Raw genomic sequence first — 13,483 nt, forward strand, 5'->3', positions numbered from 1 at the left:
CACCAGATTCTGCCACTTCCTAACTCGGTGACAATGGACAAGTTACCGAACCTTTGTTTTCTCATCTTTAAAAATAAGAATCACTGATAGTCCTTACCTCACAGGGTTGATAGAGGATTAAGTGAGAGCTCACACATAACTGGATTACTACCCTTGACATTGCATGTCGAGCACTGTATACACAATGGATAAGGTCTGTCACCAATAACCTTCCCCGGGGTTTAATATGTTGCTATACAGTTACTAAGCCTTGACAGGTACAAAAAGTTTTTTGAAATCTGTCCTCACTTCCAAAGGATTATTTGTCTGAGCTGGATCCCCAAGGCCAGCTTTCACACGCGCTTTCTAACCGCTGGGGTTCAAGTAGCCGGCGTAGGGGGCTGGAGGCCGGGGCGCAGCACGAGGTGGGCCCGAGGTCACAGCGGGAGGGCCGAGGCAGAGTGCTCGGCGCAGGGCCCGGGCTGCTGGCGTGCCTCGTCACCGCTCTGCACCCGGTCCCTCCCGCGCAGGAGTAGCCGGCACGGCACGCAGAACGGCTTCTAGGAACAGCAGCCCGGAGGTCCGTGCGCACAGCCCTGTGCACTCGGCCAGGCGCTCGCCCAGTGCGCCCCGCCGCCGCCAGTGACTCAGCGCGGGGCGTGTGCAGGCGGCGCCCGGCCCGGGCGGGCTTTTGCACTCGCCCCAGCTCCTTCGCGCTATAAAGGAAGTCCACCGGGCGCTCCGCTCCAGCACACCTCCTCGAAGTCCTAGCGATCCGTTTTGCAGCTGTTCTTGGACTCCAGCCACCGCTTCAGCTCGTCATGGATCCCAACTGCTCCTGTGCCACCGGTAAGAGGGGACCTGGTCCGCAGCTGGGGACGCCGGGGGTATTTGCCGTGGAACTAGACAAGCAATTTGCGACCCCTCTTGCTTTTTCTAATGACTGGGTTTCAAGGCTCTAATCCCCTTCTGTAGCGTTTGGTCTACGTGTCTCTGCTGGCCCCCGTTTTACTGGGAGTTGGCTGTGCAGCCGGGATGGTTGTAGATCTGGGCTCCTGGCACCCGTTCACTGGGTAAAGTCCCCGGGGACCATTCTCACGTGCCTCTCTCCTCACAGGTGGCTCCTGCACCTGCGCCGGCTCCTGCAAATGCAAAGACTGCAAATGCACCTCCTGCAAGAAGAGTGAGTGGAGTCCCCTTTTCTACTCCTTACATGCCCCCCACACCCTCTATTCCACTCCGAGGGGAGTTTAAAAAGGGCGGTTGACGCCCGGTAGGGAGGGTGGCACCTCCACCGTGGCCCCAGCCGGGCAGGACGGGGTTTCTTACTGATCTTTTATCCCACGTGCTCATCTCTGCCACCTCCCTGTCCCCAGGCTGCTGTGCCTGCTGCCCGGCCGGCTGTGCCAAGTGCGCCCAGGGCTGCATCTGCAAAGGGGCGTCCGACAAGTGCAGCTGCTGTGCCTGATGCGGCGGAGAGCCTGCTCCCCGATGTAAATAGAACAACGTGTACAAACCCTGCATTTTTTTTTTTTTTTTGGTACAACTCTGACCCGTTTGTTGTGTTCCCTTTGTTTTTCTATGAAGAACATGAATGATAATAAAAGTTGTTGGCTTTATTCTGACTCTGTCCTCCTTGGGTGCCCACCGGGACTGGCGTGGGGGGTTGGTGGGAAGTACAGAGGTTTGGGTTCTGGACTGAAGTGTTGTTGTTCCCTAATAGCCTTAAGCCAAGCCAGGTACCTCAGTAAGAGGCTCTCAGGGCGCTGGGTAGCTGCAGGGTCCCCTCTGCTGCCATGTCAACAGGGATAGGACACAAACTTCTCAATCCCAGATTCTCATGGTTTCCCTGCCCAGCTTCAGTCCCTCACTGGATTTAAGGCTTGAAAGTAACAAAAGAGTAGAAAACAACTTCTCACTTGCTTGACTCCAACATGGGCTTATAAATCTTTGTAGTGAAGGATAAGCACCCCCTCATCTTTCCCCAACCTAAATCTTGGAAAATAATAATTACTATGAAATGACATAAAAAGAACAGTGCAGAGCCCCCATTTTTAGATTCAACACACAATTTCAATATATAAAGAAAAATGATAATATGCAAGCTTTTAAAACGCAGCATGTGGCTCATCAGAAGTGTGCAGTGAGCCCTGGAAACAATTCTTAAACGTCCCCCACTGTGTGGACCACAGACACCTGGGGCAGCACTGCCCTTGATGTCCCCACAGGGGACCAGGACTCTTGGCCTGCCCAGTGTCACTGACAGAACACCTGCTACCCATCCCCCCCCCCCCCCAGAGCTTGCTATTTGAACTTGGCTCTGAACCTTCCCAAGCTCCCCCCAAGGCTGAAATTCAGGCCCTCCTCCAAACTCCAGCTCTTGGCTATTTGAAAGCAGCAAAATTCCTACAGCTTTGGAGGAAATTGCCCCAGTTTTTCTCGGCAAATGGCAGTGTGCCTGGAACTTGGTTCCGGATGAAGGACTTGCATGGTGATCTGGGGCTCTGCAGTTTTAGGACGGAGTGGCCTGTAATTAATGACAATGGTTTGTCGCCACCCCCCACCCCTGTGGCCATTTGTGGAGGGAGTTGCTGTTTGATGTAAAATCAAAGAGAAAGACAAGTCATGGGGACCAGGAGTCAGGACCACGCTTGCCCACAGGGTTCTGAGTGGAGAGGGGGTCACAGAAGCCAGCCTGTGCCCAGGGCATGGGTTTTGGTGCCATGCATCCTGGCTCGCAGCCCCAAGTGGTAAGTCCTGGACAAGTTGCTGGAACTCTCTGAGCCCCCGCTTCCCCATTTATAGGGGGAGATTGTTTCTCTAAGTAAAGAATAAATGATAGCGTCCTGGCTCCAGGCTAAGGCTTAATAAACAGCGACCTTCAGGGCCACTGTGTCCACAAGGACATTTGGGGGAAGAGAATCCCTTCTAGCTCCTTGGTTTAGAAGCATCACTCTGGGTTGGTCATTAAGGGTGGGATTAAGAATTTGCTGACCTGGTGCCAGGCTGTAGATGACCTCCTGTAATAAGCCTCCTGGGACAAGGCACTGCCACAGCGTTTAGATAGACACAAAAGTCTCTCCCACCCTTCGTGTCATTTCAGCCTCACAGGAGCCAGGAAGACAGAGAAAATGCAAGGGCTGAAGTGACCACAGGCCAGACGTCACAGGTCTGAACCTGTCCTGCAGGTGGCTTCACCCCCGGGCCACTGCTAGCTGATCAGGGTGTCACTGGATGCTAAATGCTGCATCTCACAATGACGACCAGAAGGGATGTTCAATTGTGCCCCTGGCTGGAGAGACAGGAACCTGAAGCCCAGAGAGCCCGCAGAGCTACGCAGACTGCCAGCGCGCGTGTTCTCACCACTAAGGCCTCCGAGCCAGGTTCTAGCACCTTCCTCCATGGGCGGTCGGAGTGGAGGGCGGTGGCTGAGGGCACAATGCTGCAGTGAGCCTGCATGAGTGCATGCCCCAACTGTGTCACTTAGAGCCATGGGGCACACCCTCTATGTGGCTCAGTCTCCTCCACTGCAAAGGGGCAAATGAAGCCATGTGGGTCATAAGAGTGAGTGAACTCGTACATGGGCAGAAGCTGCTGTGGGTTCTGGCACATGGTGCATGGTCGACAGCCCCACCCGTTTCTTTACGCTGCTTCGACCTGGCCCGGGAAAGGGTGCTTACCTCTTGGCAAGTAAGTCCGGGCTGGTGTGTCCTGGGTTGTCCTCGTCAGCCCCATGAAGGTGCGGCCCGCAGACAAGACAGAGCCCTTCACTCGCCCACCAAACTGTCACCGGCATGAAAAACATCCGGTCATGAGGAAGGTGCCCTGTGTCTTCTCAGCAATGCAAAGAAACCTGCCATTTTCCCCTGCCGCCTTCATCACCTTGTACTTGGAAATGATTCCCGTTTTCTTAAAGATATTTATAGGGAAAGCAAACTATTTTACCACTGATAGTAAGAATCTATCTTATGCAAGACATTGGAGATAGCCAGACAATTTTATTGTTATAACATAATCGCTCTGATTATCATCCTTACCTACATTATTATTTTATATGAAATTATTATAAATATGTACATATTTCACTGGGCTCCCTTGTATTGCTGCCATGGTCGAGCTGGCAGCTTGCTGTTATTAAAACGGCTGCAAGTGGTAGAGGAGTGTTGTTGACAGACCTGGGCCACAGGCTGGCAACTCTGGAACCTTCTTCCCTTGGGAGCCTGACCGGCTTCCACTGAGTATACAGATTCCCAGTGACGTCCCCTTAGGCAAGGAATTTAGAATCCTTGTGTTGAAGTGGTCCTGTTAGCCAAAGGGCCTCACACGTGGAAGTATTTCCTTTGTGGGGCGGCAGTGCCGGGGACAGAGCGCGAAGTGACTAAACCTGGCTGGGCACTTGCTAAGCGCCAAGTCCCGTTAGGGGGTGAAACTGCTTTCCCTGCTGTGCTTTTCAAAGCCAAGTCTTCCCATCACCTAAAGGGATGCTCTTTGAGGGGTTTCCAAGCTGCAGGAACCTCCAGGATTGAGGGGGGGCAGTACCAACAGGCTGTGGGGAGCACTAGCATTTTCTGCCAGGGATGTGGACAAACGCGTCGGGGACAGGGAGAAGAAACGCGGGTGGGAGGCCAAGGTCCATTGCACACGGTCCTCTGCACACAGCACCCTCTGGTCTCTCCCCCATTCCTGCCAAGTCAAGGACATGCGTGGGAGGGAGTGTTGCACACAGGCTACTGGAAAGAGCAAAGCGGAGGACAGGGCACTGGGTGTAGAGAAAGGTGTCAAGGTCGCAGGAACTGGGTTTCCATACCAAGGGCCTGCAGCGCTGAGACGACTGCCCCCTGGGCAAAATTGGGAAGGGTCACACCAGGAGGCTGGACCCCGGGTTTCCTACGGCGTACAAGCCCCTCTCTTAACCAGGCGTTAATGGTGCGGCCGCACGGTGCGCACGGAGCCCAGTAGCACTAGGGAACGGTGCGCCCTGCCCCTGCCCCGCCAGCTGCGCCCAGCCCAGCCAAGGACGCTGAGAGCCGCGCGGTTTCCGCCGGGCGGGGAGCAAGAGCCCGGCAGAGGTCTCTGCGCCCGAGCCGCCTTTTCTCGCTATAAAGTGATACCCGGGGACACTCCAGGGCGCCACCACGCGTTGCGCTAGTGCACGTGACTCTCCTCCTCTAGCTTTGGACCCCCTGCCTCACGTCTGATCGAAATGGACCCCAACTGCTCCTACCTAACTGATAAGGACCCCAGGCTCTGGGACTTAGAATGCCGCGTTCCCAGCGCTACGACAGTGTCCCTGCGTGTCCCTGCGTGGACAGGAGGGAATGTTTTGAATTTGAAAGGAGGTGGACTCCCGCAGACAGGCAGCACCTTCTGTGATTTAGAGCACTTCCAGCCTCCCAGCAGCTCCTGTTGGAGAGGCCTGGGGCTCAAGGCTGTCCTGCTCCTCATCATCAGGTGGTCCCAGGCTGCTGGACCCAGGACTCTGAGCGGCCTGCGGTATCTTGGAGGCAGAAGCAGTGTGGCTTGTGCGCTCAGGACATAAGGCCCTGACCCTCAGACCCAGCTTAACTGAACTGGTTCCGCAGCCTGGGACCATCCCTGCAGGACACATACCTACAGGGACTGCACCCTCCTCAGGCACAAGGGCAGAGAAGGGGGCGGGCGGCGGGGGGCGGGGAGGGGGGTGCTTGCACCTGTCCCGTGCGGGCCAGGCGCTCCCAGGGCTGGATGCTGACAGGGAAGTGCAGGGAGCAGCTGTTGATTGACTGCTGTCTCTTCTGCATCACGCATCTCACTGCCTGGCTTTCTCCTCCTCGCAGGTGGTGAACCCTGCCCCTGCGCCGGCCCCTGCAAAGGCAAAGACTGCAAACGCACCCCCTGCAAGAAGAGTGAGTTGGGGGCCTTCACTGGGAACCTGGGGGCGGGGCTAAGGCAAGGGAGGGAGCCAAGGGTTATGAGTGGATGGCTCAGGGGGAACTGGTCTGCCTTTGCTCCTGGGACCCTGGCACTGCCTCTGCAGGCTCTGTGCCCTGTCCTGGGCTCTGACGGGTCGGGACAGCCTTCTCATGGTGAAACCCAGCCCCCACAGGTCTTACTACTTGTTTCACAACAGAAATGCTTTTGCATGCTCTGGGCCCTCTGGGGCTGAGGGCTCGTGCCAGGCCTGCTGTGGGGCAGGGAGGCGCCTGCTGAAGTCATCTCTGACCTCCCACTTTCCCTGCTGTCCCCAGGCTGCTGCGCCTGCTGCCCGGCCGGCTGTGCCAAGTGCGCCCAGGGCTGCGTCTGCAAAGGGGCGTCGGACAAGTACAGCTGCTGTGCGTGACCCCGAGGGTGAGCCCGCTCCCCGATGTGAACAGAGCAACATCTGCAAACCCGCATTTTTTTTTCGTTCCATCCTGACCCACTTGCCACATTCTTTCTGTGAAATACATGACAGATAATAAAAGCTGTTGTCTTTCTCTGACTCTGGCTCTTTTTCTGTGCATTGGAGATGAGAAACTTGCATCCACCGGGCCTGGGTTGGAGATTGGACTAGAAGGACAGAGAGCTGAGTTCTGCATGGAAATACTAGTCCCCAATGAACTGTCTTAAGGCCAACAGGTGACTTCGCGGAGCTTCATCATTGTCAGCCGCACAGCCTTGGGCTCCCAGCTGCGAGGGCTTGCTTCTAAAACGCTGGGGGTGAGGGCCATTTTTCCTCCTTTCTCACATTCACTGATATCAAGTTTTATCAAATAAAATGAATTACTAAGAACAGTTTGAAAGGACAATAGACAAAACCCATTTTGAGGTTCAACACACATAATTGCAATAAGTATTTGAAGAACTGATAAGAAAATTAGATATTTATAAACACTGTTCATGTGTTCATTGGAAGTGTGCACTAGGCACTTGAAACAAGTCACGGACGTGCCAGTGTGCGGTACACACGACCTTGCAGAGCAACGCACGCCTCTCACCCCGACATCCCCCTGGGCAACCATTGCTCTTGCCTTGTCTGGAGTCTCGGAGAGGACACCTACCCTCACCCCCACCCCAGAGCTCCTAGTTGTGGGGTGGCATCTCATCTGAGTCAGGCAGCAATTTGCCTCTCCCAAACCCAGCCCTTAGCTACTTGGCATCAACAAAGTGACTAGGGATTTAGAGGGAATTACTTGGCCCTCTCTCGGCAAGCGGGTGCGGACTTGAGAATTGGTTCCAGCTGAAGGACTGTGTGTCTGTCTGCCCTCGCAGGGCAATGGGGGGTCCTGCCCTTCGAGGGCGTGGTCGTGCCTACTAGACAGGAGCCAGGCCCTGAGTGTCTTGTAATTAACAACAACGGTTTTTCCCCCCTGGCTGTTGGTGGAGGGAGTTGCTGTTTGATGTAAAATCAAAGAGGAAGGCAAGTCACGTGGGCCAGAGTCAGGCCCATGCTAGTGCTCGCAGGCAGGTGCCCTGTGGGCAGAGGGCTCAGCAGCCCGGCCTTGCTGGGGGCGTGGGTTCCGGCGTCAGGCATCCTGGCTCACAGGCCGCTAGGCCCAGTCCTGGTCGTGTGACCGGGAGAAGGCCTTTCCTCCGTTTGAGATCTCTAAGTGAGGAACCACTGACAGTGTCCTGGCTCCAGGCTGGGGCTCACTAAACAGCGGGCCGTTAGGATCACTCTGTCCACACCGACATCCATGTGGCGAGGATCCTTTTACTCCCACGTGCTCTTGGAGGGAGAAAGGCTCCCTGATTCTGAAGCATTGTTCTGGGTCGGAAGCTAGAGATGGCACTGGAAACTCGCTGACCCAGTGCTGTGCAGAATGGGGATAAGCTGCAGTAAGCCCCCTGGGACAAGACGCGGCCACAACATTTGCACAGACATGGAGCCGTTCCCACCTATCAAGTCATTTGCTCTGCCCAGGAACCAGTGAGAAAGTGGAAGGTCTGGGGGCTGGAATGATTGTGTCACCTTCCAGAGAGGTTAAGCCACCTGCCCAAGATCACACAGCTCGTCGTCAGAGGCCTGAACCTACCCTCTGGCTGACTCATCCCCTGCCCACAGGTGGTGGACTGTAGTGTCTCTGGGTGTTAAGTCCTGTCTCTTGTTATCCAGGCTGGAAGGGTCCTTTGAGAGAGTCCTATTGTGTTTCTGGCTTGAGAGACGGCAAACTGGAGCCCAGAGAACTCCCAGGCCATGTCCAGGGACCTGGTTGCCACTCAGTGCTCGTCCCACTGCCTCTGGGCCAGGTGTTCCCTGTCCTTCTCTTTCATGTGATGTCATGGCGCCAGGCAGCAGGCGAGGGCCTGACGCTGCAGGCAGCCGGTGTGAGCGCCAGTCCCACCTGTGTCGCTGATAGCTGGGGAGGATAGTTACCTGTCTGTGGCTCCCTCTCCTCCACTATGAAAAGGGAAAATAATAAGTGTCTGGCTCTTAGGCCTGAATGATTTAATACATGCAAAGAACTTAGAACGAAACCTGGCCTTCTGTGAGTAACCTCTAATATTAGCTGTTACTTTATATGTACCATCCATAGCATGGGAGACACTTTCCTACTTGCAGACAAACACGGCAGGCCTGGTGTGCTAGCTCTGTCCCAGGTTGATTTCATCCACCACGCGGGCCTGAGGCTGGTGGTCTGGAGGAGGCCAGCCTCTTCCCCACAAAGAGGAATTCAAACGAGGGATATAACGCACGAGCAAGACAGTCAACAGAAGGAGCCACCATTTCTGCTATCACCTGCACCGGCAGTTTCCTTAACAATTTTTAAACCATCCGTATTTCCTTAAACATATTTATATCACAAGCAAATGCCTTATCACTACTGAAAATGAGAATCAGTTTGCTTCTAAACATAGAAGATAACCACAAAATCATACATATAAATGATATACTATATGTGTTCTATAATATATCTATCCCTTTTGTAGGCATCATTTTGTTGCTCCCAGGGTTCCGCTGGGACACAAGAGAGGTGGTGAAGATGCACCTCTGAGTCAGACAGAAGGTTCTTTCTGTTTCCTTGGAAGCGATAGGGATCAGATCCAGGGCACCACTTCCCAGCACCGTGACTGTGAGTTCCTTAGAATCCCCCTGTGTTGTGTGTAATTCTAAGATTTCCCTTTAGAGTTGTTGTTAGGGTTTAAAGAGTGAAAGTGATTAACGAGGCCTGGTACAGATTAAATGTCGTGTAACTGTCATGAACAGTGAAAGGGAAATAATTTTTTTTGGCTTGTTGTTTATGCCAGGTCAGCCTAGAGCCTAAAAGGATCCCTTCTCAGGGGCGGGGCAGGGCAGGGCCGGGGGCTGGGGGGTGGAGGGGGGGCGGGTACATCCCATACTTTGCTAACCTCCATCCTGGAATGAGGTGGACATACTAGGAAAGCGCTGGGAAGTTTAGGCCAAGGACGACCACGACAATGTGCCCGTTCATCCCTTCGGTCGTGGAGAATGCAAGGAAGGAGAAAGGGGCCCCTAGTGTCCGGTCGTGGAGAATGCAAGGAAGGAGAAAGGGGCCCCTAGTGTCCGTGTTGCTGTAAACAGGAAACACCCGCGGACAGACATCAATGCGGGGGTGGGGGGATGAGGGAGTGAGGGGTGAAGGTCACGTCCACCACGGGCTCTGCACACAAGTCCTGGGCCCCAGCCCAGTCAGGGATGTGAGCGACAAGACTGGGTTTGCACACGGGCCCGGGAAAAGGTGAACCTGAGGACAAAGACTAAGGGGGCAGGGGTGGGGAAGACCGCTAAGACTCAGGGGCTGAGTTCCCGGAACGCCCGGGAACAGGGGTGGCTGCCCCTTGGGGAAAATTGGGACGGGCCGGGAGCTGGAACACCCTGTGCCGCACAAGCCCCTCCACGTGATCAAACGCCACCGGAGCTCCGGGAAAAGTGCGCCCGGCCCCGGCAGGTGCGCTCAGCCCGCCGAGCGCGCTGCGGGCGGCACCGATTCTGGCGGGCGGGGTGCAAGCGCCGGGGCGGGGCTTCTGCGCCCGGGCCGCTGCGCCCGGCCGCCTCTGGCTATAAAGTGAGCACGCGGGCTCCTAGGAGTTACCACGCTTTGGACAAGCACAAGTGCCTCTTCTCCTCTTGCTGTGGACCTCCTGCCTCACCTCTCATCGAAATGGACCCCAACTGCTCCTGCACTGGTGAGAACCGCACCCCCCCCCGCCCCCCGGCTCTGGCCGTAGGTCGCTCCTTTCCCAGGCACAGGACCAGTGTCCTTGGGGTGGAGCAGGGGGTATTCTAATTATGGCTGTAGTGGACTCCTGCAGTTGGTTAGTGCGTCCTTCCTAGGCAAGCTGCTGAGAGCATTTCCAGTTTCCCTTCGCCTCTGTTTTAGAGTTGAGGGTACTGAGGCTCAGAGTGGCTGTTCTCCAGGTTAACCAGTGGGTAGGGGGCCTGGGACCCAGGGCTCGGCCCAGGCCTGGCAGCTGCCAAGACTTGATGGGAGGTGGAGGCTGGTTCCAGTTCAGGATACGTGACCCTGGCCCCAGCCCCAGTCCACCTGGGCTGTGTCTGGAGCCTGGGACTTCCCTTTGGGGTAAAATTTGGAGGGAAACCTACCTTCCTGGTACTAAAAGAGAGAAAGGGAGGCTTGTCTTTGTATGGCCTGAGTGGGACAGGTGCTCCCGGCGCTGCGTCCTGACAGAGGAAGTGCAGGGAGCGACTGTTGGTTGACCGCTGTGTCTTCTGCTTCACCCATCTCCCTGCCTGTCTCCTCCTCTCAGGTGGAACCTGCACCTGCGCCGGCTCCTGCAAATGCAAAGACTGCAAATGCACCTCCTGCAAGAAAAGTAAGGAGCCCTCTCTAGGGATCTAGGGGCGGGGCTAAGGCTGAGGTGGGAACTGCAGCCCAGCAGGCAGCAGCAGACCAGTGTCCAGGCATCTCTTCCCGACCTCCTCCCCACCGACCCCCACCCACTTCTCTTCAACGACTGAATCAGAATCAGAGCAGAGCGAGCCATAGAGGTGGTTGAGTCTAACCTCTCATCCTAGAACAGGACTCTAAGGTCCTGAGTAGTCACCAAATACAGTCAAGGCAGAGCCAGAACCAGAACCTGTCTCCTGAGGCAGCCTCCTGACCCCTCTAGTATCCCGAGCAGTTTATGCACATGAACTTGGTTTCTCTGACCTGCTGGTGCAACCCTTTCCTGTGGAGTCAGCTCCGAGCTTTCCGGATGCTCCTGGGCAGTGCTGTGGCTGGGCTTTGCCCCCTCTCCAATCTTGAGGACTTCCCTTACTGCACTGTATGGGTCTAGGAGGCTGGGGGCCGACTTCCATGGCCCCCAGAGGCCCTGGCACTGCCCCTCCAGGCTTTCTGCCCCATCTGGACTCAGAATGGCAGGGCAACCTTCTCCTAGGGGGCGGGACCTTTTCCAGAGGTCCTACCAATAGTCTCAGGACAGCATGTGCCATTCTCAAACTCAGCGTCATCTGGGGGGATTGTGGGGAGCTGATGCCAGGCCTGCTGTGGGGCAGGGAGGCGCCTGCTGAAGTCATCTCTGACCTCCCACTTTCCCTGCTGTCCCCAGGCTGCTGCGCCTGCTGCCCGGCCGGCTGTGCCAAGTGCGCCCAGGGCTGCGTCTGCAAAGGGGCGTCGGACAAGTGCAGCTGCTGTGCGTGACCCCGGGGGAGAGCCCGCTCCCCAGTGTAAATAGAGCAACATCTGCAAACCCGCATTTTTTAATATTTTTTTCATAAACCCTAAACCGATTGCTATGTTCCTTTTTGTATGAAATACCTGAATGACAATAAACTTATCTATACTCTTCTGGCTCCACGTTCCTGATGGTGGTGTGGGGACAGGGACTTGGTGCCCGCGGGGCTGCAGAGGAACCTGCGTTGGAGGGAGGAGGAGGGGGCTGGCGCCGTGAGTGGGGGCGGGTGAAACGCTTCCTGTTGTCTGGCCTGCCCTTGGTGCTGCCTGGTGAGCGTTTCCTCTACCACCTTCTAGAATTAACTGGCCCCTGCCCTTTCTGTGAATCTGTGCCACTGCGTGTATTTATTGGGTAGCCGCCTATGCTGCACCTACTGTATACACCAGCAATGGGCTCGCAGCGGTGAGTTGGCGTGAAGCTCACAGGCTGCTGGGGAGAGACAATGACTGCATGGGAGGAACAGAAAGGCTAAGGCTGAGGATGCCGGGGGCGGGGGGCGGCGCGGGGTGCAGTGAGCCTGGGTGGAGAGGCCTTGGCACTGAGGTCTGAGAGCAGCACCCCTGATGCGGGGACAGCAGGAGCAAAGGCCCTGGTGCCGGGAAGAGCTTGATGTGCTCAGGAAAGAGAAGGCCGGCCTGTCTGGGCCGGCGAGTGAGGGGCGTAGTGAGGGGCGTAGTTCGAGCACCGGGGAGAGGCGCAGAGACCGCGTGCTTCATTCATCTGAATGTTTTCCCAACCTGGTTACGCAGCTGAGTCGCTTGGTGAGGGGGAAAGGTCGCCAAGCTTCCACCCCACTTCCCCTCCCAGCCCCCACCCCTGCCCCCGTCTGATTTCTTAGGTCTAAGACGGGTCAGGGGGACCTGTATGTTTAACAAGCACCTAAGTCTGCAACCCACTGACACAGTCACACAGAATCATTTAGTGAAATGCAATGAGCTTCCGCCAGGAAGTATTTCTGCCCCAGTTGGATTTGGAGCCAAGACCTTTAATATGTGGCTGTCTGCCCCGGTGGCTGAGGGTCCCTGGAGGGACCGGGTTCCTGTCTTGTCTGGGGCAGGCAGGGTTTGTTATGCAGAATGTGGCAAGTAGCTTCGTAGAGAGCAAACCAGGCCAAGAGGGCGGTCCAGGCCTCCTGGGGGCTCCTGCTGTGAAAACCACGGCGTTGGGGGCGGGCTGTGCCCTCGCCGCTTTTGCCCGCCAGGAGCCTGGCACGGCCCCCTGGGCCTCCAGCAGGAGCGTGATGTGGCACCGGCCGTCCTGCGGTCAAGGGTATTGCTCTTTCACAATTGCCCTGGGAGAACACAGGTGTCAAACCTCCGGAGACGAGGACACAATGTTTCCACTGTGGCCGACAAACACAGTCATCTGACTGGCAGCTTTTCCTGTTCTGAGCCACCCATGAAGGGGCACCTTCACTCTGTCCCTTAGCCCCATCTCCCCAAGGATGGGTGGGGCATGCCCATTATGGACATCTGTTGGAGACATTAATTTATAATCATATTTTTCTAATTTCCAATGGCGGCAGAACATCTTGTTGAATCCCAGAGGTTAATACCTTGTTTAATGGGGAAAGCAGGTAAATGTGTCACCTCTGGAGCCAGACTGCCTGGCTGGAACCACAGCCCCACTACCCAGGCAAGTTCTGTGGCCTGTTGGTGCCTCGCATTTCTTGTCTGGAAAGGGGGTACAATAATAGTGCCTACACCACAGGGTTGTCGTGGGGTTAAATGTGTCTAGCACAGTCTCTGGCACATAATAGGTGCTTAGGAAACACTACTTCCTTCTAGGCCAGGGAGGGAGGGTGCCTGACAATCAGGCGGCAATCCGTAAGTGCTCTGAATTTGATTCAAGGAGCATTTATTGGACCCCTACTGTGTGAATCATT

The 13,483-nt window shown here is 55.8% G+C and overlaps 2 protein-coding genes across 2 annotated transcripts; both read left to right on the forward strand.

Moving 5' to 3' along the window:
• The first annotated feature begins 673 nt into the window (after nt 1-673).
• Nucleotides 674-1,598, forward strand: LOC129068142 (metallothionein-2A). The gene is made up of 3 exons (XM_054570256.1): nt 674-828; nt 1,097-1,162; nt 1,356-1,598. Exons 1-3 carry the CDS (start codon nt 801-803, stop codon nt 1,445-1,447), a joined length of 186 nt encoding a protein of 61 aa, XP_054426231.1. The 5' UTR covers nt 674-800; the 3' UTR covers nt 1,448-1,598.
• Nucleotides 1,599-9,969: 8,371 nt separating this feature from the next.
• Nucleotides 9,970-11,709, forward strand: LOC129068143 (metallothionein-2A-like). Its single transcript, XM_054570257.1, has 3 exons — nt 9,970-10,086; nt 10,669-10,734; nt 11,473-11,709. Exons 1-3 carry the CDS (start codon nt 10,062-10,064, stop codon nt 11,562-11,564), a joined length of 183 nt encoding a protein of 60 aa, XP_054426232.1. The 5' UTR covers nt 9,970-10,061; the 3' UTR covers nt 11,565-11,709.
• The last annotated feature ends 1,774 nt before the right edge of the window (nt 11,710-13,483 follow it).

This window comes from Pteronotus mesoamericanus, unplaced genomic scaffold (genome assembly GCF_021234165.1).
Source record: "Pteronotus mesoamericanus isolate MK-2021 breed Mesoamerican mustached bat unplaced genomic scaffold, CSHL_Meso_final contig_202, whole genome shotgun sequence".
NCBI classification, from domain to species: Eukaryota; Metazoa; Chordata; class Mammalia; order Chiroptera; family Mormoopidae; genus Pteronotus; species Pteronotus mesoamericanus.